At 37.8% G+C, this 25,387-nt stretch overlaps 2 protein-coding genes across 3 annotated transcripts; both read right to left on the bottom strand.

The window, feature by feature from the left end:
- Positions 1-185: 185 nt before the first annotated feature.
- On the bottom strand, positions 186-12,914 carry LOC146670435 (plakophilin-1-like). Its single transcript, XM_085407351.1, has 13 exons — positions 12,615-12,914; positions 10,644-10,735; positions 9,361-9,776; positions 9,102-9,249; positions 8,043-8,250; positions 6,423-6,591; positions 4,646-4,763; positions 4,063-4,239; positions 2,213-2,383; positions 1,920-2,073; positions 1,517-1,703; positions 1,259-1,343; positions 186-907 (listed from the first exon to the last, which is right to left on the bottom strand). The coding sequence occupies exons 1-13, from the start codon at positions 12,805-12,807 to the stop codon at positions 833-835; spliced, it is 2,193 nt and encodes a 730-aa protein (XP_085263477.1). The 5' UTR covers positions 12,808-12,914; the 3' UTR covers positions 186-832.
- Positions 12,915-14,401: 1,487 nt separating this feature from the next.
- Positions 14,402-24,801, bottom strand: smpd2b (sphingomyelin phosphodiesterase 2b). 2 transcript variants are annotated; one of them, XM_085407353.1, is made up of 12 exons: positions 24,427-24,801; positions 23,170-23,238; positions 20,320-20,433; positions 20,131-20,227; positions 18,917-18,993; positions 18,329-18,422; positions 17,635-17,724; positions 17,461-17,543; positions 17,180-17,312; positions 16,638-16,742; positions 16,377-16,554; positions 14,402-15,902 (listed from the first exon to the last, which is right to left on the bottom strand). In XM_085407353.1, exons 3-12 carry the CDS (start codon positions 20,367-20,369, stop codon positions 15,478-15,480), a joined length of 1,332 nt encoding a protein of 443 aa, XP_085263479.1. In that variant the 5' UTR covers positions 20,370-20,433; positions 23,170-23,238; positions 24,427-24,801; the 3' UTR covers positions 14,402-15,477. The 2 variants fall into 2 exon arrangements, with proteins under 2 accessions (XP_085263479.1, XP_085263478.1); XM_085407352.1 differs by lacking the exons at positions 23,170-23,238; positions 24,427-24,801 and adding an exon at positions 22,747-22,972.
- Between the last annotated feature and the right edge of the window lie 586 nt (positions 24,802-25,387).

Consider the following 25,387-nt stretch of genomic DNA (forward strand, 5'->3'; position numbering starts at 1 on the left):
CTGCAGTGCCTGGATTAATAAAATAAATCATAGGGGTGGAGTAAACAGAATGCGAGAGATGAGTTGCTAATCTGTCCTGAAGCATTTCAAACTGCAGTCAAGGGGTGTGACAAGACATGAATGAGATTGGAAACTTCTTCATGCTGAACCAGTGACCGTGAAAAAGGACTCAGAATTACTCAAAATTCTTGGATTACCTTTGCAGCCAAAAGAATATATTTATTTCAGCTTTATTACCAGTACTGTGTTCAATACAGCTAGCTAATTTCAAAATGGCAATCATACATATGAAATAGATGGACATCCCAACAGCAAAAGTTGTATTTACAAATAGAGATACACATCAAATGTCCTACAGCAGCAATGCTAACAGAATATCATTTATTTTTATTTGGTTATGTTATGCATTGTCAAAATTTTTTACATGTGCATTACATGCTATGACACACATTTTAGTGCAAGATGAAAGCCGAGGCATTGTGTCACTATATATTTATGCAAGCTCACGGTTCCAAAGTGAAGGCTTGGACACAAACTGTATATAAAAACATGACATGACAGCATTAAAAATGAGAAAAGCAAATAAAAGTGTGCACTTTCTGCATTTTCGCTCTTATTGTACTAGACTTTCACCCATATTCCAACAAGGAAACAGAAATTTACATCATATAAAAGATCATGTAGTGATTTGTTCATGGATGCACTATGTGGAGTTTATGGATGAAATGGGAAATGTTGCAACTCTGCTTCTGTGATTTTATGTCCTGTGGGTGTGTAGACACATTGCAGGTGAGTTACTTCACTGAACAACTTTCAGAGGTCTGATAAGCTGTTAATCAACAACCTGAAGTGACCGCTGTACCGCCATGGTGATGTCATTCACAAATAAGGACTTGCTCATCCCTTGCTGCAGGATAAATAGTTAAATATAAATGAGTGTTGTGCATCGGTCAATACACTCGTCTAACAGTAAGTGGTGCATTCAACTCAAACATTTACCTCATTTGCTTTAATGGCAAAGGTAAAAAATGATTTATCTTGACAACAAACATGTGCAAACAAAGTCCCCCAAGTGATTTATAAAACCTGAGCTGCGGGATTCCTCAGCTACATCACTCATGTCTCAGTCGTTTTTAAGCTGGCATTTTAATCCTTCAATCTTTCTACATGTGATTCTCACAAATACCTGAGGGAGGTGTGGAGTCTAAGGTAAGATAATCGGAGGACACACCCAAACATGACAGATCTTAGCACTCACCCGTTTCAGGAAGCTTTGTAAATCTTTGTCTGACCAAAGTTTGCAGAGAAACAGGGCTGACGCTTTGCTGGATTTAGGGAAGTATCTATGAGAGAGGGGAAGGAAGTGTTTAAACTGGATTGAAAGCATGTACATTTTACAAAAACAAATTCCAAACAAATCATAGATATTCCTCACAGCTTAAATAAACCTGTTTGTTTATTTATTTAAGTCATATACAAACCACCAACTTCTCTGCAGTTAAACAAAGAATCTTACATGTTTTTGCTGAGATCGTTCAGGGAGCTTATCAGCTTGTTGTTTAATAAGTTCTTGTTCATCTCGGGATTCCTCATAAACAGGCAGCTGGCAGCCTGGCAGGCCATGGCAAGAGTATCATCAGATTCATTCCCTCCCGTGGTGCCATTGCTGAGGATCACCAGCAGCTCTGGAAGCCCTTTACGACCTTTAATGATAAGATAAACAAAATCCCCTCACTGTTTAACACAAACTAACTTTTGTAAAGCTGCAAAGAATTTTTCAGGATGATAAATTTCACAGTAAAGACTATTCTATTGTTTTAGGATGATAAAATTAAGAGTAAAATGCCTTTTGTTTAGATTTAAAATAAAGTACACAATAAAGGCAAATACAAAGATTTTGAATTAAAACCAATTCTTACTGATGGCACTGTGCAGGACAGGGTTCTTTGTCAAGTTGGCTATTAAATCCACTGTGCTCCTCTGCAGGTTGACTTTTTTTGAATTCAAGAGGGGACTGATAACCTGAAGCCCATTCAGTTTCTGTACAATGGTTTGACCAATTGCCCTGGAAACCTGTGAATACAAGAGCCCATATCAGCCTCTGAACTCAGCAAATGACATGACAGTTGTAGATGCAACCAAAATTAAGTTTAAAAGACAAGTGAAAATTTTATCAGTGTTAGACAGCTATTTGTAACATATTTCTCCTTACGAGGCCTTCCTGTGCAGTGAGACTCTGCAATATTCCACAACAGGCTTCCCGTGTTTCTTCTCGCTGGCTAGAGCCAAGCAAAAACAGGTAACTCTCCAGGGTTTTGGAATGAAACAGCCAGCTTGCCCCAGCAGGTTGTGACTCTTCAATAACTGGGAAGTCAAAATGATACTGGACAAGAAAGAGAGCAAGATCTTTATCTATCTCTGGCCTACTAAATTGTCCTCCATAAATGAGTTGAAAAAGCATTTTTTAATCTCTAAATGCAGGTGATTCTTTTTAAGTAGTGGAGACTCACAGTGTGCATAACAATTTTTGCAGGAACATGAAGTAAATCTGGGCAATTCAGAAAAAAGTGATGGTATTGAATGCAATACGGCAGCGGTCCCCAACCCCCGGGCCTCGGACCGGTACCGGTCCGTGAGTCGTTTGGTACCGGGCTGCAAGAGTTGAGGCTCAGGTGTGAAATGTATGGTTTTCAGGGTTTTTATCGGTTTTCAGCATTATTTTGTTATCGTTTTTATCGTTAACTCGGTTTTCCTGGGTCTTTTCAAGTGTGTTATGAATAAATCGTCTTTTTTTCGGTACCGGTACTAGTTTTATTTTGTTGTATTTATCTGCGACACCTTAAAGGCCGGTCCGTGAAAATATTGACGTGGCGCAAAAAAGGTTGGAGACCGCTGCAATACGGTACTACACGTTGAAACCCATCCTGCGTGCTCTCCTTATTAATGTGCCTATTTGGATTTTTTTTTATACAGCACATTTTATCACAGATGATGTCAATGTACTTTAAGTTAAAGGAAAAATCATGAGTAAAAATGCAGAAAAAAAGCCATTTCATCACAGGGTCAAGTACACCACACAACAATTCATCCCTCCACCCCCAAAAATCATGTAGCAACTCTACAAAACGTTTAATACAATTTTGTTTATTGGTAAAAGATTTACTTTAGAGGTCTGTTTGGGTTATAAGCCAACCGTGAAAGAGAAAGTTAGAGATGTACCAAGGGGACACGCCTTTACGAGATTTGAAGACTATTAAAAGATTTCTCAGTCTCTGTTGTGACTATTGGATTAGTCATTTCCGTGCATGTCTAAGAACTGTGGTTTTTTGCTTTTTGAGTAAACATTTTTTTAATAACTATTGAGATGGTGAGATGGAGATATAAACCATTTTCTAAGCATCAGTTTCAGATACACTGAAAAAAACATTGATTTTAAGTAATTTTTCAACTTTACATGTAATTTTGTTGCATGAGTAAAATGTAAAACAATACATTTAATAGAATCTGGTCAAATTAAATTAACTTGATCGGTATGCTATGTGTATTTCTCTTATTGATTAATTATTTGAATAAATAAACCTTTGCGTTTAGTTCTATTCAGGATAAAAAATTTATGTTCTTTAAGTGCTAATATGCTTTTCAGGTGATGTGACTTTAAAAACTGACATACAAACCCAAACTAATTTTGAAGATTCTGTCTCTTAGTTTATTTTGGGTTTTTTTTTTTTTACAAGGACATGTCAGTTTTGTTTTGAATTAGCTCTAAACGTTTTATCAAATGAGCAACAGACTGAAGTATAAGGTTACAATTATCACAGACATTTAGGAGCCAGATCGGAAAGTTTCCCACTGTCACTGTCAATTTCAAACACTGGAATTATTAATGACTTCTATAATGTTGGCGCAAGTGATAAATCATTTGTCACCCTTCCAGCAGAGGGGAAAGGTAGGAACAACAGGTTCTGTCTAGACTGACAGGTACTTGTAGGCACTTTTTAAACTACTTCTGATAGTTCAAAAGTACTACTTAGGACTTTATTCATTCTAATATGTCTTTCTCACCTCACGTTCTAGTGATTTGCTCCGAGTGCTGAAACAACCGATGGGACTGATATTGTCCTGGCTGTTGCTCCTGTATATGTTTTTACCCAAAGCATTGATCCTGATGAACAGCTCAGGAGCCTCGGCCTCCAGCTGGAATGTCAGATTGTGCAGGATGCACACACAGTTTTCGGCTGACTGATTTCAACAGGGGAAAACATAGAGACGATAACAGTCATACACATGTGCAATGTAAACTAATAAAAAAGATGAATTCAAATGAATTTTTATTGACATAGCACCTAATCAAAACATTTGCGTCAAGGCGCTTTATACTGTAACCCTACAATAATAAACATAGAATAATGGAGACAGATTTTCAATAATTATAATAATTACATCATGAGTTATTATGGAAAATTACTGTAAAATGACAGATGGTTCTTTAAGATCATTTGATTACATAACAAAACAAAAAATAGCACTTTTTGAGAACTTTCTAGGTTCTAAAAACATATGTACAAGCTGAACACAGCAGTTACCCTGCTTTCTCTATAGTATGTTATGCAAAACTTACATATACAATGCTTTTCACACAGTTTACCTCATCATCTTCTTTTCCTGTTTGCACACACTCTTTGATATAAGCGACCAAACAGTCGATCAGACTCCGACATTTTCTCATTGTCTGTCTGTAGCTTTGCTTAGAACTGCTGAGGTTTCTGTTGAAATTAAAACACAAGATACATGCTAATTAGACACCCCAGAGTAAGAAATACTGTTGGCAAACCCATCTACTTTTTAATATTGGTAAAAATGTGAAAGTACAAGCAAAGTATATAAATACTTTACTCAGTCATTGTATGTACTCCACTGTGTTTATCTGTCAGACTAAAGCAGTTACACAAGGCCTCAGAAAAGGTATCAAGAATTCCCTTGAAAGAAATCACATCTAAGAACAATCGAACCTTACCTTAAAAGTAAACAATGTTAATCCTGTACAGTCATTATTAAAACAGAAAATAAACAGCTGCAATGTAGAATAATACAGGAAGTCAGGCAGGTGCTTTAGATTGGAGTCATGTTTTTAGCTGATACCCTATCATACTCTACGTTATTAGATTACAATGTATTACCAACAATTACAACAGACCTCTGAAGACAATCCTTCAAAAGCAGCAACCCCAATGAGTCATTGAGCAACCCTGATAAAGAAGCTAGCTTACCTTAAAAAAACCTCATACATATTTTTTAAACACATGTTCAAATTGACTCAAACAGATTTTTGAGTTAATAAACTACCTTGTGTGCATCCATTATAACAATGGAACAACAATACTCAAGAAGGCTGTAGTGTTTAAATAATGTTCAGTTGTTACTAAGGGGCCAAAGGCGTGCAAAGATGATATCCCAGAAACCCTCAGCAGCCAGAACTGTTCATGCAAGGCAGGCTGGATCTACGTTTTTATGCTGTTTACAGCAAATTCTGACACTACCATTTAAGTGTTGCAGTAGGGATCAAGACAGACCAGAAAACATTTTTTCCAATGTTCTTTTATCCAATTTCAGTGAGTTTGTCTACACAGTAGCCTCAGTTTCTTATCCAACAGGAGTGGAACCTGGTGTGGACTTCTGCTGTTATAGCCCATGTGCTTTAACATTCGATGTACTACGGTTTCAGAGGTGATGTTCTTCAGGCCATGGTTGTATCAAGTGGTTATTTGAGTTTCTGTTGCTTCATTAGCTGAAAGAAGCCAGGGCATTCAACTCTGTTCTGAGCCATCAAGAAGGCTCACTGGATATTTACCCTTTCTTGGACCATTCTCTGTAAATCCTAGAGATGGTTGTGTGAGAAAATTCCAGTAGATCAACAGTTTATGAAATACTCAGACCGGCCCATCTGCCCACAACCATGCCACACTTGAAGTCATTTTTCCTCTCCATTCTGATGCTCAGTTTGAGCTTCAGCAGATCCTGTTAATTGTGTCTACAAACCTGAATGCACTTAGTCGCTGCATGTAACTGGCTGATAGGATATTTATGTTAAGTAGTGGAATAGGTGTACTTAAAAAGGTGCCTGGTCAGTGTATAATCTGTAAATCTCACCTCCATAATGATTATTTAAGACCTCTCACATGTGAAGGAAGCCAACTCTTACACAGTTTTATGCTGCCTTTGGTTTATCACCAACCTTCTCTATCTCATATCATTATAACCCAGTAAAATAAATCAGTAATTAAGGAAAACAATTATAAAAGATTGTTACATAATGCAAACTTTACTGGTTGTTTGATATGTATTCACTGCTCAGAAACACCAAACAGTAAAGGAAAAGCAATGAATTCATTGGTGATGCTCCGCTAGAACACGCTTCTTCTTACCTAAGACATCCTGTGGTGTGAAAAAAGATGTCAGCATCTTTACTGTTCCCATTGAGCTGGTTGGGACCTGTTGTGTAAGGAAGAATTACACGCTCCATTAAAACGGGCAGTGCACTCTTCAACAGCTCTGGCTTCAGATGGTCTACAGAAGACAGATTCCACAGAAGACCTGGAAAGATAAGGAAACATGACCGTTTAGATCAAAATGTCAATCAACACTCAAAAAAAATGAAATTGGGTGGTTGTTACATTTACAAAATTCAAACTTGTAATGTGAACAAAGTAATTTCGTGTTTCTGTGGTGAATGTAATTAAATCATGTAGGATCTGCATGAAATCCAGCAACTTAATTTATTCTTGTTGAGATGACATGATACAATCTAGTAAGAGTGGTTAGTTGCCTGTATTCACAAAATTCACAAGCTCACACAAGAGTTCAAACCACAGGAAAATCACTAGGGTTAGAAGAGACAGACAACAATACACACACTACGTATATGCCTTAGCTATTTATTGCGGTTTAACCTGGACAAGGACAAAAACGTAAAGAAAATTCTATATAAAGCCTCGTAATCATAGTTTCCCTATTTTTTTAAGTCTAGATTGACAGCTCGGTGGCACAGTGGTTAGCACTGTTGCCTCGCAGCAAGAAGGTTTTGCAGTGGGTTCTCTCTGGGTACTCTGGTTTCCTGCCACAGTTAAAGTCATGCATAAGTTAGGTTAATTGAAGTTTCTAAAATATCTGTGAACATGAGTGCAAATGGCTGTCTGTATCTCTGTGATAGACTGGCGACCTGTCCAGTACTCTGACTGCCACCCTATCACATCTGGGATAGGCCCCAGCATCACTGTAACCCTGGTAAAGATAAGAGGAGTGCAAGTTATTATAAATCCATTAACATTTTATGTTAACCAGACTCTAGACTTTGTTACACTTTGTTGAACACTCCAAAAAAACAACTCTTTAAATGAACGTAAAATGATTTCCACATTAATAAATGGCTTTCTATCACGATTAAGCATTTTTGTTGCACTAACGTAATTTGCATGGGTTGGATCAACTCAATTAAATTAAGTTGGACTCAACTGTAGTAAAACAGTTGAATCATCATTAATTAATCAAGTTAGTCCAACTCAAGTACATCAAGTTGCAATAACAGAATTGCATAATGCTAAAATAAAGCAATTTAAATACGTGGAAATTCTTTCCATGATTTTTTTATGTTCATTCAAAGAGTTATTTTTTTGAGTGAAATAGTCAATCACTGCCTGTCGCAAAAATATAAAAGAATTCATGCTGATTTTATAGGTTTAGGTTTATATATGTATTTGGCTGTTGTCTCAACTGTTTTACTATTTTACGTGTTATTCAGATGCAATCATAGAGTTAACTGTTCCTTCTTCAACACATTTACAGAATCCTTGTTTAACTGCACCTAAATGAAAGCCGTTTGGGTAGTTTCCTCTGAAAAACAGTAAACATATATAATGTGCCAGAACTTGATGAGTATGTAAACACTGTTATGTAATACTACACACCAGTGGCTCCCTGTCAGACTTGTTTGGTTAGGTGTGTGTCCGTTTGTATAGAGGTGCATATTTCAGTGTGATAATATGTACCTGTCAGTTGTTTCTGTAGCTCTAAAGAGTTTGCATCTTTGAGCAGAGCAGCAGCCTGCGTGATGCCACCGCAGCGCTGTATCTCCTCTTTGTTTTTCTCGTTTTTGAAGGACAAGTTACGAAGAGCAGCTGAGACTGTAGAGGTGACTTGCAAACTGGGACTGTGCAGCAGATTCACCAACAGAGGAATGCCATTAAGCTTTAAGACCTGTGGGAACACATGACTTCAGGTTAAGTGCAGCTTGGAATCATTTTTTTGTTAGAAAGAAAATGATTTTTGTTCAAGGTTCAAGGTTCAAGGTTCTTTATTTGTCACATGCATAGTTATCCTCTCCTCATCACTGGCTAGATAGTCCACATGTGCAAAAATGGGGGGGGGGGGGGGGGTGTAGAGGAAGAACATTATATATATATATATATACATACATACAGTATATACACTGGGTGAATGTGCAGTAGTAGCAGCAAGCAGGTGAATTCTGTACATTAATATGAATAGACATCTGACTATTTTACAGGATAGACAATATAAACATATTTAAAATTAAAGGAATTGAAATGTACATTGTGCCTTGGTGATCATTTAGTATTGAATCCATGTGAAGCTTAATATAAAATGATTGCATTATTAAAGACCATAAAGTACATTTTAACAATGGTATAATTTAACGGCTACTCAGCATTTGCTGTAATTGGAAATTGCATTCACTGCTACTACAAATCCAATAAAGCGTCACTGAATAAATTATGACTGAAATCTGAAGGATTTTAAGTTTAACTGGTTTTGGTAATATGCCAGTTGCAATTTTTTAGAGTATCAAATAAAAGATTATTTATATAGCACCACATCACAAAAGTCAGCTGAAGGTGCTTTTTACTGTAACACAAGTGATTCATATTCCATGTATTTCCTTCACCTTTGTCATTTGCCATGTCTCATAAAAGCAATACTGATCCAGGTTACACTTAGGAGGAAATGATAAGCATTCCAACACCACAGCAAGATAAGATAAAAACATATGAACATATTAAGAACATATTAAGAATGAGGTAAGCTACCTCCTCTTTAGCTTTGTCGTCAATGAAAGTGTTGTGCTGGATGTAGGAAGCGCCACAGTGCTGATACGTCTCCTCATCACTGGCTAGATAGTCCACAGCCTCCTTCATAGTAATATCAACTTTATCAATTTTGGCATTTCCATCGGAGCTGTGAAAAAAATATTTAGATATTTGTTTTTTTATTAGCAATTTTGTTTAATCATAACATAAAATTTAAATGTGAAATTCAGGAAATGATAAACTGTATTTTCCGACTCACCCAGAATCCATTTTGCTTTTGAATGAAGGCTCGGTAACGATCAGCTTTGGGGCTTTAACTGTGTCTATTCGGCTGTATATGAACTGATTGTTTGCTTTAGTCTGACCATTTGCAGCATACTGTGGTGGGGGTACCGTGGTCCTCGTTATAAACTGGCTGGTGGCTCTTTGTGACCTGCTGGCACCAGTCTTCATGGTTTGGATTCTCTTTGATGGGCCCGAACGCGATGGTACAGTGCGCTGATGTAATACCAGATTGGGCTCGCTGCGGCTGCTGTTGCTCTGACCGGCTCCCATAGGCCCAACAGGGGCATAGTGACTCTTATATTGATAGGCAGAAGATACTGTGTATCTGTTCGCACTGGATCCCTGGGAGATGTTGGCTTTTTGCTGGGTACTGTTTTTCTCATAGCTGAGCTGCAGAGCCACAAAAAAGATACATGTGTTTGCAATCAAATATATCACTGTGTCACGAAGACTTATTTTACCAGCACTGAGACTCGCATGGAGCAAATCAAACTGTGAAAGAACATTTTGGTTTGCAACCCTGTGGTGTAATGCCTGGCAAGCTGTTAAATAGATTTTTGTGGGAAGAGCCTCTGGAAGGATCTGAAAACAATTTTTGTGTCTTCACATTTTCTATTCAAACCTTATATTTACAAAGATAGATAGCTACATCTATACATATACATAAAAGAAATAAAATAATAAAATAATGATAAATCAGTACTTCCCAAAGATAGCAATGCAGGTAAGATTTTAGAAGGTTTGGGTGTTGAGCAAAAATTACCCCACAAGACTTGTCTCTAAAAATATTCTGACTCTGGAATGATTCCAAAAATACACGTAAACAAAAATAAGGAAACAAGATTAAACTTGATGTGCGATTTTGAATCCAACCCTCAAAGGGTTAATGATTGACCATTGTTACACAATTTCGTTCTCAACAAGTCCCACAATGTGTCTCAGTGGAATATTTCATTCACCCACTATCTGATGGTTGATTTAAGAATTCCTTTATTTTTTTAAAATATAAATAAATTTTTGATAATACTGCCACTAATTAAACAACGAAAACAATAATAATAATACTAATAAAAGAAGATGATATAATGTATGTGGTATTTTTTTTTAATTTAATACAGTCTAAAATAAGGCTCTAATATAAATAATGTCTTTTGGTAGTTTTTTGCCACAATTCCGAAAATGTCAGGAAGCATTCCTAAATGTCACAAAATATTTGTGTTTACAAATAGTGAAAAAAAAAGATATTCATAATCTTACACTTCTAGAGTAGCCATTCTTGAGAAGCATAATTCCATTTGTGCTCTGCGGTGATTTCGGAATTTCTTCAAACACAGAGTCATACGAAGGGCCTGAGGAGAAATGTAGACATTCTTAAGCTGTAAAACAGTACAATAATCACCTGATTTATGATCACTAATTTACAGCATTTGCCTTTAGCAAAAAAAGTTAAACTTCTTGTTTCCTGTCAGCATATCTGATGTAGTGTTTATGCATAAATTTACCGTGCTGATAGAAAAAAGAAGGAAATGAAATAAAAGTTAGACAACACTTCAGCCTAGTAGAAAGCAGTGGCCTTAAGTGGGAGCATAAATATATCAGCGTCTATAAGGGTTCTTGTCTTTAAACATGTAACGGTCACACTGGAACTCTCATTTTATGAATCCATTAAATTCTGTGAGAAAGTAACACTACACATGTGACATCCACTAACTTTTGGTTTCTTCCTGAAAGAAAGCTTCACCGCGCGCTCTCTTTTAACTCTATTACGCCTTTCCTCATAACACCCACATAACTGATTGCACTCTGTTAGTTAGTTAGGCTGCTGAACAAGTGTCCATTTGTTTACTGACCTTTATGTGCACACTCTGCAGACTGTGTTGTGCTGGACTTGCTTGCTGACATTACTCAAATTATTTCTGAAGTGCATCCTATTGTAGCTCTGTAAGGTCAGTTTTGCAGTATTTGCGGTTCATAACAATCTTACGTTTGTCTTTAAAGCTATACAGGCTTCTATTGTCATTTCTATTGCACCGATACTCTGAATCCCCAGTTTGTGAATTGTATTTAGGTTATGTAGCGTCTCTTATAAAAATCCAATCTTTGTTAAATGTTATATTGTGAATAAATATTATTTCCTCCCCACACTTTTTATAGTAAATGAACATTTGTCATACTTCCTGTGGTATAGTAAAGCTGAGCTATGTCAAAAACAACATCTATAATAACTTAAATAATTTGCACCTATCTTTCTTATTTCAAAATATTTCTTATATTTCAAACACAGGTATGTGATTTGCTTGTGTTGTTTCTTTTTTTGTAGTAGCAGTAGATATGATTTAAAAGTACACAGATCAGAGGTGACATTAATATTTCTTTGCAGTTTATGCTGTACATTCAGTTGCACAACCAGTACATTTTGTTAACAAAAAAGCCTAAATTATGTTTAAATGCCTTCTCAGTACTACTGGGGGGAAAACAGGATGAAAACAAGAATACTGAAGCCTTTAAGCAATTTATCAGTTATTAAAAAAAAAATTATATCCTGATGCAAGGGGTCTCCTCTCCTGACCTGACGATGCACCCATGGAACACAAGGGCTCAATGATCAGATGAATAAGCATGAATATGCAACAAATCAAATGCTATCTTAATTCAAAGCTGACGTTGAGCTGATGTCGAGTACTCTCCAGCACAATCAAACACTATGCATCAGGTAATCTTTCAGAAAAATATTAGAATCCAGAGACTTGGAGAACCAATAGCAAGGCATTCTAAGACTGATTCTCTTGTTATAACCATAACAAAAAGTCCTTTTTTTCATTTTGCTTTGATGCATTGTATTATTCAGCTTGAGCTACAGTTTCTCTGTAATTAAAAACAGAATATTATCAACAAAAACATCTACAAATGATTATCATATTAATATGAAGTTTTGGTTTATGTTGGCTTCATATTCGAACATAAAAAGTTATGAATTTCGTCTTGAGGGACTAAGGAGAGATGGTTTTGTGTTCTGTATAGACCTTAAACGGCGAAACCCAAACGAGGGAAACACGTTTCTTGAATGGCTTTCTATACGCTAGCCTTTGAGTCCTGAAGAAGACGACAGGGTCAACGTTTTTAACTGCTTTCTTTCACTTTCAGGCTCACAATCTCCAAGATCTCCTCCTTGATACTCCTAAGCGTCCAAAGCTGTATCTGTGCTCTGGGTGTCGTGGCTGATCTTACTTGTTGGAGACAAAGAAGTAGATCCACTCCTGCTGCTGGTGCTGGACTTCGACTTTGTCCGCTTCATACTTTGAACTTGCTCCAGGACACGTTGCTGTGCGCTTCGGTTCTGGTTAACCGACGGCATCGCAAGTGACGTGTCGTCCACATTCCCGATGGAAATGACAGATTTTAACGGGTTTCCTTTCGACATTTTTCTAAATGTCCCGACGGCTCCGCGGGAGATAAGTGAAATTCGACAGCCGCCGAACGTGCAGTCTGAAGAAAGCGCACCTTGCCCTGCCCTGCGCAATAAACCGCGCCCATACGGACACAATAGGACAACAGGACCGCCGTAGCGTGACACTTTTACTTTTTTCTGTTGTTTTAACATATACGTATAAGAAACAGTCTGGCAAAGAACATAACATAGGCGCGTTTAAAGTACTGGAAAATAATAACAGTGAAGCAGTCTATTTGTCATCGAATATTTCTACTTTATGTAACTTCGTTGTAGTTGCAGTTATGCTGCAAGTAATTATTCACCTAGAAATGAATGCCAGGTTTAGTTTTTGTTTAACCAAAGCCTATGACAACGAGAGAAAATACTAGATTTAAAGCACACATTTCAGCAAAGTGAACTTGTACACACACACACACACACACACACACACTGTTTGAACTGAAAAGGTCAATAGACACTCACTCAAAAGATATCTGCTTAAAAACAATCACAGGAGTAAAAACTGATTGAATAACTGAGTGATTAAATGTTGTGTTGTTTGTGTCATGGAAACAAGACTTTTGTTGCCAACTAAAGTCAAGCAAATAAGGAGAAGGAAAAAGAAAGTGTTGAGTGAGGTTAACCCATGTTTAGACCTGTTCACACGCTCTTTTTCCTCCTCCTTGAGCACAGAGAAAGCCGGAAAAGGCTGCAATTTCTACAGCATGCTGCAAAAGAAATAAAAGTATTAAACAAAACAGTTGACTTTGTTGACTTATATTGTGTGCAATATGTCCCATAACAGGATAATATAACTTGACTAATAATAACTCACAAGAAAAAAGCACAACTGGTAAGGTGCTACTTACTTGTTTGCTAAAATTTACAATACAAGTTCCTTTTGCACAACAAAAGTCTGTAAATAGCCTTTTGAGACTATCATTTACATTACCAGTATCCTTTTTCCATTTTACAAACGCCAGGCTATCACTTTGTTGGAGCGAAAATTTCAAACCAGTTCTGATGAGTTGTATACCTATATCATTTATGGAAGGTTATTAATTAGATTTTGGAAAGTGCAACAGAATAACTTCCAAACATACAGTTTTAATCAAAGTTGCACAGGTGTACAACACCTTACATGTCAGCGCGTCTTAAACATTTGCCATATTTGTGTTTCGAGTTTGAAACTTCTACCTTGTGTGCAGTTAATGTATTATTCATATTTGCAGGGGGGGAGAGAGAGAGCATTTGAATGCACCACACCCATGTCTGAGCTTGTCTTCTGTGCATGCTAAAGGTGTGAGCTGGCATCTAATCTATCATGTTAGGTTGTCGGCTTCTTATGTTTTCACTGGCTTCTTATGTTTTCACAGCCGTTGTCTGATATATTTATTATTGTGAAGGCTGTTTTTTTTTTAAATCAATGACATACTTAGAGAAAGACCTGTTCTGATACTGTACTGTACTTTGACTGCTCTCTAGTGGTGAATATGTGAATCTCAGGGAATACAAACTACAGTTTGAAATGTCAGACGCCATCTCCTGACGACTTGACAGGTCTACATAGAGCCACAGCAGTTCATAAGCATGTGCATAAAGTCTTTATTATTGCTTTCATGATCATGCCCATCACAGTTTCCAGTTGGAATGAACATCAAGTATCTGAAATTCTATAAATCATAATGAACTTAAGAACTGCGAAGTGCTTCTTCTTCACTGAGGTGAAAGTAAACGTTCAAACTCTTGAGTTACAACATGGTATTTTAGCAATGTAACATATTAAGCAATCTCCTAGCAAAACTATAGGGAAGTGGTTCACCAGGTTAATCAACAAAGTGCACTGCACACTAACTGATGTATTCTGTTTTTATTTTCTACGGTATATTGTGCTTTGTAAAAATGTGACCAAAAGAGGTCAAGGTCAAGAGCAGAACATTTTCAGTATTTTCAATCTATACTTGAACATATGAGAGGAGTGTAGATTGTCTTTAAGATTAAGACACTATAAACAGAGAGCATGACAAATGATACATGCATACAGACTTGGTTCCTTTATCTACAGTACAAAGGATCCTGACGAGTGCTGTTGTAGAGGAAAAATATTACTGACTGAAACGTAAACCTCCTACATGTGGAGTGTCTGTGTCTTCTATTGCAATGGAAACCACAGAGCTACTTTCTTCATGTATTTAACACATTAAAGACCCGGTCAAACTCAACCTGGAACCATAATCTCTGTGCAGTTGATTATTAAACTCAAAAAAGGGAAGCATTAAATTAAAAACAGAAAAAAATGGTCCCGGTGAATCTACTGGTGGGTGGAATGCAAATCGGACCTGAGGCTAAAAAACACAAATGGTCAGACTTAATGACCTTCAGCATAACAGCACAGAAGCATTACAGTACATTTGTATATTCTAGGTACATCAAGTGAAATCTAGGTGTAATAAAAGCCTACAGATCTCTATATAAAAGTATATAATGTCAATGCATGTGCCCTGCACTACTTTCAGAGAAGCATTTCAATTATGATTGATTCTGCAATATGAATATAAATCTCCAAAACTAAAATATTCAGGGGAGCAAAGCTCCTCACATGTTCACTATAAAAGTGACTTCAAAGTCGCCTTTACCACTTTGACATTCTTGGCCTCTGCATTACTCCTCTGGCTCAAAGGCACCGGGCTCCTGAACCTCTGGGGGCCTTCCTGAGGGATTATGAAGTTGAGCTAGACAAAAGCCCTTAAGCTTCTCTTGCAGACTACCTATACCCAGCCTCATCTGGTCTTCAGCCCCCTGAAGTGATTTCAGCTCCATTGTGTAAAAGATGTACAACATGGAGGTGGTCAGCAGAATGGCAAAGCACAGCACAGCCAGCAGGTAGAAGGAGGTACGAGGGAAAGGCTGTTCTGCTCCCAGAGCTAAGTAGGGCACCGCGGCGATGACCAGCTCCAGGAACAGCAGAGCCAGCCCCATCACTCCAGTGCGTGCTGCTGTGTAGCGCATCCTCTCAGCACAGTGCAAGCCCACTTTGACTTCAGTGCGGGCCTCAGTCACAATGTCAACCAGTTCAGCCAGTTTCCCTAAGTCCATGAAAGAGAGACAAGAGAAAGAGTGGAGCCTTTATACCAGTACAAAGCTGGAGAGCAAAGCACTGCAGAAAGTGTTGAAGAGTCAAGCTCTATACTGGACAGGATTATTGTTACAACAGAACATTAAATATTCACTGTGCTCCATGTTATTTAACCCACTGTTCCTGGCACAATTTAACCATGGATGAAATTACAACATGTGGCCTGGAATAGTCCTTTTGGAAGAGCAGCCAGAAAACAAAACAAAACACCAGCATATACTTAAAGCTGGCAATACAGCCTGGCTACAGAGCTTCACTAGGGCTGTTATTTCTTTTTCTTTCTTGTCTGACAGATTAAAATTGCTCTGATAGGTAAAAGTGGAGGAATCAAAATGGATTTTCCATTGAATAATTTATACCAAAGTAATTGGACAATCAATCACCTTTACACGAAACAACCTGCTGGCATGGAGTGTGCAGATACCTGTAGTAGAGTCCTTATTCTTCAATTTTCTGTCACTTCCTGTTTCAGCCGGAGTGTGCGGCTCCAGCCTCAGTTCAGCAGTGAGAGCTTCATGGTCGGAGTATGGGAAAGGATGGTTGGGAACGGAGCCTTTGGTAGTGGACATGGAATCACAATGGACGTCGGCTTTTGAAGAACCCTGGGAATAACAAGAGGGCAATCATGCTTTAGCAGTTACATGGCTTTATAAAAATCATCAGATGACATGCTGCTTTCACTCACCTTAAATAGTATGTAGTCGATTCGAATCCCCTTCTCAAAAGGTACAAGCTCCTTTTTACTAATAAAAGGGTTGTCTGCTATAAGAGTCATACCATTCTCACATCCCTGCAAGAAAAAAAAAAACTTGCTTAAATTCAATTTACATAAAACCAAAGTGTAACAGAAAGCTGCTTCTACTTTTACAACCCTGGCATTTCTTGAATAATACCATTTTACTTTGCAGCTCAGACCTTAAGATATGAGACCACAATGACACAGTAGCAAAGCTACTTTTGAGCCAATCTGTTGTGTGCAGCTCTAAGAACCACAATGAATAGCCAAGACTTTATGGTCCAACTTCCTATTGCATCAAAATAAATGTGTTAGAGCCTGCATAACTGCATGCATGGCAACTCTATGACTGCCACTGTGCCTCGTATTTCAACTTGAAGTGATGTAAATTTAAATGCACTAAAATCTGCAAGGATCTACATAAATAAAAACAGGTACTTGATTTCATTACTGCACTCACTGTTTGAATACAGATTAATACTTCTACATACATCAAATTTAGCTGTTTCTAAATAAGAGTCTTGCAGTCCAGTGTAAGCCCTCAGTAGTCTGTTCCCAAGGTCCTGAGGGTGCATGTTGAGGTCACCACCAACAATGACCACATCTGCACCAGCAGAGGTGTGGCTAAGAAGCACAGGAAAAAAAACAAACAAACAAACAAACATGTTAGTCATTGTATTCTACAAACTAGATAAATGTTACTTGTAATATTACTTCAAACATTTTAGTAAATATGTAAACAAATATAAAGAAACAAGCAAAGGCACACTACCGAATGAACTGCTGCAGCTCCCAGGCCTGAACCACTCTGTGAGGTAGATAAGAGTCCTCCTCTCGGGAGTACTCTGCATGCAGCTAAAATCAGTACACAAGGACAACAGCACATTGATCAATAATAGAAAATCATGTACAGTTAGGGCTGAAAACTGCTGTTATGAAACCTTACATGAGTGACATAGACATTTGCAGTCAGGCTGCCGAGGTTTAGGATAGCCATGCCAACAGCTTTACCACCAAACCAGTCTCCATGGTGAGCCTAATTAACAAGGAAAATAACAACTGTGAATAAACAGTGAAAACGAAGGGTGATATGAGGAGTACAGATAATTTTGCATGAAGCCAATGCAGGGGAAAAAAAGTTGACACTAATACTGTCGTGCTATTAGGGTTTTGCCAAAAAATTGAATTCTTTGTTACATATACTTAACTACAATCCTAAAAAAAACCCAGCTATTTTTAGTTTGGTATTTACCTAAAATTTGTTGCTCCTGGTTCTGCCGCATGTTTTATTTATTTCTTAAAGTTGTGCATTCTCACATAGAGTAATAGCAAAAGAAAAACAACTAAAATTACTGCTAAAAAAAACTATTTTCGAAGTATGTGAATACAGTAATTAAAATGAGCTACTCCCCTAATGTCTACTCAAAAAGTCTGTTCACAAATTTATACATCAATGACAATTTCACAATATATTTAATACAGTTAAAGCCTTTTAGCATAAACAAGTAATTTTACTATTGTTGACGCAGTGTTTTACTTTGGTGAATTTTAAAGGTGCAACTCTTACAGAAGATTTTTTATTTGTTGATAAACACGAGTACAAGATACTGTTTTCTCCATCTCCAGCTCTCCAGACTTACCATGTAAGGATAACCATTCAGTGAGTAGCGATAAAGAAATGTGTCGCGGATTCTGTGTTTGGAGAAAATGGCCAGTCCACTGCCTATGACGCCACTGCAAAAGAAACATGTGACAAAAAGTTATAAATAATGACTCATATACTTGGTTTCCATGTAGTTCGACAGTAGCTTAGTCTAAGTACAAATCGGTAGTATCTGCAACAGATGTGAGAACTTATCTATTAGAGTTGACATTTTTGTGAGCTACAGAGGGGATTAGAAAGGTAGAACCTTAGCTTAATCACGGTCTTGTTCTTTGGTATGGAGGTCAAGGAAGAATTAAGGAGAAAAAGTTAACCCTCGATAGTTTCAGTGAACCACACACACACACACACACACACACACACACACACACACACACACACACACACACACACACACACACACACACACACACACACACACACTTACTTTACAGAGATAAAGACATTATGGCCTTTTGAAGATATGACCAATCACGACCTTTAGTCTCAGACTGAGATGTTCAAGGTTAAAAATTAGGGAAACTATTTCACAGTGAGCTTTTGTGTGAGACGGCAGAAACATTACCTTCTGAAGTAATGAGAGTGAGGGTGACAAGAAGCAAGTTTCTTTTTCAAGAAGAGATAGTCTTTCTCACTCCACACCTGTAAAAACATTTGCATGTCACTCAGAAAGTTGAATACCACACATTATTACGAGTATTTACCCATGTCTAATTTTAATTTATAACTTATGGTCAAATTACTTTCATTGCACTGCAGCCTACAATTTGTTAGGGACTGTTTGTAATTTTAAATCAATCCAGATGAGACTGAAGTGTAGACTTTAACCATGGCAAGTTGAGGCATGTTCCCTTTTTGATTCACAACAAATGAAGCAGGAATTGAGTCCAAGCATTGAAATTTAAATCTTGTATGTTTTCATTGGCCTCTTGTATGTTGTTAATGCAAGTGAAGGAGGGTGAAACCAAAACAAACCAATGGGTGGGACAGCAAAACATACAGGTGTAGCAAAATCAACAATATGATATCATTTTAAAAAGAAAGAATACACTGGCCAGCTCAGCAGTACCAAAACAAGTCTTGAGGAGGCAGAGGTATCATTATCAAGGTCATGAATAGAAACTAGCTGTACAACGAGCTATTGTTGATTACACAAGATTAGAGAAAGACCAGATTAGACTTTGTCAGAAAATGTCTACAGGAGCCGGCATAATTCTGGAAAAGATTCTTTGGACAGATGAACCCAAGAGTAACTTGTGCCATGATGACTGGAAGTCAAAAGTATGGAGAAGGAAAGGAACAGCTCATGATCCAAAACATAGAATATCTTCTGTCAAACAAGGTGGAGGCAATGCTGTGGCATTTATGGCTGCCAGTGTTTGATAACGTGACTGCTAAAAGAATTAGCACTCTGAATTCTAAGGTTTATAGGGTTGTATTCTGCTCAGATTCAGACAAAAGCTGTTAAACTGATCACAAATGATGCTGCAAAAGCAAACAAGAGTTTCTGAGGCAAAGAAATGAGATATTCTTCAACAGCCCAGTCAGTCCGAGGCGGTGCCTCTGAAAATGGGAGACTATGTATAAAAATAGGTGTAATTCCTGTACATCAATCACATATTGAATATTTTATTTAAAATCCACTGTGGCGGTGTACAGATGAGAAATTTAAAAAAAAAAACATGTAGTTTCCCAACACATGTATGGCCTGCAGAGTCTCTGTTTTTATCAGAACAGTGAGTCTGCAATCAACCGTTTTGTAAGCTGGCTTCCACCTACCTCTTGCAGTAACACAATATCATGCTGTTCCTTATACAACATTTCACCAATCATGGCATAGCGCTGTGGACAGTATTTGCTTAGATATCGGATCCCCCTGCAAAAATAAAGCGCATGGAGCATGACTTATTTTTTAATGGGTGTATCACAGCAATGCATTAAGAATCTCCACAAACCACAGCCACTGACCAGCAGTTCAGAGAGAAGACCCGCACTCTGACAGAGTCCATGTTAGACATGTTGGCGTATCAGTGAAGCTTCAAATCAGGAATGTCGGCTCACGTGAGGTGACTAGGATGGATCCTAAAGTGTCACATAAGAACAGTTGTTAGATACTGCCTGAGCTTCACTGCCAATGTAGTTAGCTGAACATCTGGGTGTGCTAATACACCCTATAAATACACAGGCAATAAGGAAAAAAATCTGGATAAGAAGGGGATATGCACATATCCAAATAACACAGAAATAAAGGTTGAAGTGACAAAAATTAAAATTAATAAAAAAAACTGCTTGGTAAGCACAAAATGTGAAAACGCAGCACACTGCAGCCTGACTGGCAGCTGACACGTTCAGCAAAATTGTTACTGACAACAGTGTAAACAGTTTGAACAGTTCATGTGAAATGCTCAACTGGCTGTGTAATATTACATATTGATAAAATGTGCAGATGTGTTTTTGCAGCTGTGTATTATTTATTTTTTTATATTGTAGATACATATTCTTTCTTCCTGCACTATCATCCATCTGTAGGCTAAAGACAAATTTATAATATAGGGCAAAACACATGATTAAAAGCTGACCTAGGCAGAACTTACTATGTCACATGTTAGGCAAATTTTGCAGTTTATTTGCCTTTTTCTTTTTAAAGGAGACAAAGTTGGAGTACAACTTGCCTGCCGATTGCTGACATAGCTAGAGAGAAAAGGGGAAAGCAGCAACGCAGTGAAAGAATCAAAGGGTCAGAAGCATCATTGCTTTAGCCCACACAAAACATGATAGTAGAAGCTTATAAACTGCCTGGCCAAAAAAAAGTCGCCACCTGGATTTAACTAAGCAAATAGGTAAGAGCCTCCAATTGGACAATTACAGCATGGGCGATTAACTTTCAGCTGGCAACAAGTTATTTAACCCCAACTGGTGCAAGGAGTTGCTTCTTATTTCATAAACAACCATGTCGAAAGACATCTCGTGGTCGTGGAAAAGACGTTAGTGTGTTTGAGAAGGGTCAAATCATTTGCATGCATCAAGCAGAGTAAACGTCTAAGAAGATCGCAGAAACTACTAAAATTGGGTTAAGAACTGTCCAATGCATTATTAAAAAGTGGAAGGATAGTGGGAACCTATCATCTTCGAGGAAGAAATGTGGTCGGAAAAAAATCCTGAATGATCGTAATTGGTGATCACTTAAATATCTGGTGAATTCAAATGGAAGAAAAACTATAGTAGAACTCAGGGCTAGGTTTAATAGTGAAAGCAAGATCATTTTCACACGCACTTCAATTTTCTAGGAAACATAAAGATTCTGACTCTGGAGCAATGGAAGAAGGTCATGTGGTCTGATGAGTCCAGATTTACCCTGTTCCGGAGCGAGGGGCGTATCAGGGTAAGAAGAGAGGTAGATGAAGTGATGCACTTATCATGCCTAGTGCCTACTGTACAAGTGTATGGGGGCAGTGCTATGATCTGGGGTTGCTGCAGTTGGTCAGGTCTAGGTTCAGCGAAAGTATATGCTCCACGAATGAGGCCAGCTGAGTACCTTGCTATACTGAATAACCAGGTTATTCCATCAATGGGTTTTTTTCTTCCCTGATGAAGCGGGCATATTCCAGGATTCATCAGGCTCAAATTGTGAAAAAATGGTTCTGGGAGCATGAGACATCATTTTGACAAAAGGATTCGCCACCACAGAATCCTGACCTTAACCCCACTGAGAATTAATGAAAAAAAAAAATGCAACACTGGATGGAAATAAATATTTTGACATTGCAGAAGCTTATCAAAACAATGCCACAGGGTGCCTAATCAAAGCTAAAGGCGGTCCAACGAAATATTAGACTGTGACCTTTTTTTTGGTGGCCAAGCAGTGTAGCATAAATAAAATATACAATGTCCTTGATATTTAAAGACTAGCATTAGAAAAAAGGTTGAACAAGGAAGAGGGCAGGGGGTTCTACACCAACCACAAAGCAGTAAACTCACAATAATTACCTATCGTAGCCAGAAAACAGCTTAAGTGTTTCTATTAAAACTCAAATGTGCCCAAATCATTCAAAGTCTGTTTAATGCAGAATCAGTGAAGAAATGCAGGTTGTTCTCAGTGTTATGGCAGGAAAAGCAGATAATATTCCCGGAACACTCAAGAAGATAACATTTTAGATACCTCGGTACTTCCACTGCTACACTAGGAATGCTTCATTAGTGGAAATTTGATACTATGTAGTATAAAAGTCAAAGTGTTAATCGCTGGTAGGTAAGCGTAGTTAACTAGTGAGTGTAAATAACTGCTAGTAAGTTCCAGATATCCGTTTAGCTAGTCTGTAGAAGTGAAGCTGGGTCTAGTTTCCGTTAGCCTGTTGCCGGTTTTTATATTATGATTTATTAATTGGTTTAACTCACCTCGAGTCTGTTGACGTTAGCTGAAGTTAACTGGGCCGTTCATGCAGAGATGCGTCGTAAATTTATACAAAACACTTCCTGCTGCCGTACTAGCTCACTATCACTGTTACCCTAAGTAATAATAATGAAGACAGCACATTGTCTGTCGGTCGGCATCTCACGAAGTGAACAGACTTTAATGGCATTCAACGTTTTACATTGCTGCGTGGGTTTCCTGTCTATGTAAAGTCAGAAGGAAATAAATAATGGTTATGACCTCCGGTTTTATTTTTTACCACAAAATAAAACCAGAACATCAGTATTACTATTTTTAGCGAGAGGAAATATCTCATGTGTATTTAAAATAAAATAATTGCTGGTATAAATGCTTTGTTACACGGATTTCATTTTAAATATCCCAAAAATTACATTTTGTAAAAGTACCTTTATTTTGAAAACCTTGTTTCCGGACTTGGGCTTCCTTGGCCGCGCTCAATTGTGGGACGTGAAGTTCTTTAAGACAAAAACCATGGAATCAGTTGAAAAGGCGCTCAGACTAAATTAAACCAGTAAAATGAATATATTTCAACCATTTAAAAACTGCTACAGCAAAAATGTGTAAGTATTATGACACAAACAAAAAATCTAAGGAGTAAATGCAATGGCACAGCTAGGGGTGTGCTTGTGCAATATGACCAAAATCTCATATCCCGATATAAGAATTCTATCGTCCCGATAACGATATATATCACAAAAATGTAGCATTTTCTCTAAATTCTGTGAATCTCGGGCAGCTTGACTTGCGTGAAGTGTTTCCAGCTGGGCGTCGTGTACCTGGAGTCGAGTGTTTTAACCGATGCATGAAACTATACATTTTTAGACATAAGTTGTAACGGCTGCAGTTTTCTTTGTGAGTAATGAGTATTTATTACACGGCGTGCTGCGGGGAAAAGCCTGTTCTGACGTTTGAGTCTAAGGTTTATTTTTTAGCACCCGGCGGCTCTTTTTTACTTCTCATCCGTAAATAATCTGCTCTTTCACGTGATTCAGTTTATTTTTGAAAAGTCTCAACAGGATCTTGAGCTTTATTGTGAAAGGTTTATGTGGAACATAAACAAGTGGACACGCGATGCTGTTACCGTCGTTGTTGCTAACCACAACGCATAAAAAACACGCTTGTCCGTCCATAGTGTGGTTATATAAAATATAAAAGAATAAGAGAACTTTAAGAAATTAATATCCGGTTGTTCAGTCTGACGTCACTAGCCGTGTCTGGGTCTAAACTCCGCTGCAGGTCCATATATCAAACGATCACTATGGCATTACTGAGAGTTGAAAAACTGTCTAAAGTCTTTCATCTTTAATAAAATGATCAGCGTTCTGCTCTACCAGGTGTAACAATTGAGTTTAACATCCAGGCATCCATGAAAACCGAATTTATGACATTTAACGGAGTTAGAAGTTAGCAGGGAGTTAGCTCGCTAGCTTCTATCTAAATACAATATAGCATGTCCTGACTGCGGGGTTTTGGAAACAAATTAAAACGTGCAGCTCTGCTATCACTTCCAGCATAAATGAAGACAGAAAACTAAACAGCAGTGACGTTTGTAGGGTTACTGAAGTTGGGCTAGCTGGTATATAATGATGTGCTATGTGACCGCTAGCGACACAGCTATGTTAGCATAATATAAACAAGCTAACCTTTTTTCCACTCGATAAAAGTTAACGTGAGTGTTCTCGGTGGTCAGAAACAAATGTAATCGCATGGCAGGATGCTGTAAAAGGACCAAACTTCAGCCAGGAGAACAACTGAGATAATCCATCCACAATACGAGGTTAGTCATTCATATACTGCTGCATGGGCTGGGCTGTAGTTACATCCTAGGGTTTTAAAAACTGAGCTTAAATAAATGATTAGCGGTAATAAAAGCCGAGGGAGGTCAACAGGGATCACTGACTGTTTTAGGAGCTTTTTGAGATCAAATAGAAGAAAATACAAAACATTAAACATGTTAACAACACAAAAGCCATATTAAACGCAGACTACTTTAGACCCGGAAGTAGGATTCGTCGCGTCATCACTGAACAACCGGATAGCCACTAGAGTGACCATCAAAACGATGAAAAAATATTGCCGTAAAGAGTTTATTTTGCGACACCACGAAACAAACGATAGCGTAAAATGAAACGATAGATGTTTTTATATTGTCATCCGATATATATCGTTATATTGAACAGCCCTAGGCACAGCAATAAGTCAGGTGGTAAATAAGTCAAGTGAAACAGAATCTGGAAAAATGGGTGCGCTAATGCTCTATAAATACTCGGGCAATAAGGACAAAATATGGAGAAAGTAAGGGAAATACACATATCTGAATATCACAGAAATAAAGGTTAAAATGACAAAAATTTAAATAAATAAAAACTGCATGGTAACACAAAATGTGAAAGCCACAGCAGGCAGCACTCTGCAGCCTGACTGGCAGCTGATAGGTGCAGCAAAATTGTTACTCACAACAATGTGAACAGTTCATGTGAAATGCTTAATTGCCTGATTAATATTAGATATCAAGTCAAGTCAAAAAGACTTTGTCTATCCCCATGGGGGGACATGCGTATGTGTGTGTGTTCCGTGTTCAGCCGAGAGAAGGTGTCCCTTCAC

Source organism: Rhamphochromis longiceps, linkage group LG5, assembly GCF_057381845.1.
Source record: "Rhamphochromis longiceps isolate RC_006_pf linkage group LG5, R_longiceps_female_GT1.1, whole genome shotgun sequence".
In the NCBI taxonomy this organism is placed as follows: Eukaryota; Metazoa; Chordata; class Actinopteri; order Cichliformes; family Cichlidae; genus Rhamphochromis; species Rhamphochromis longiceps.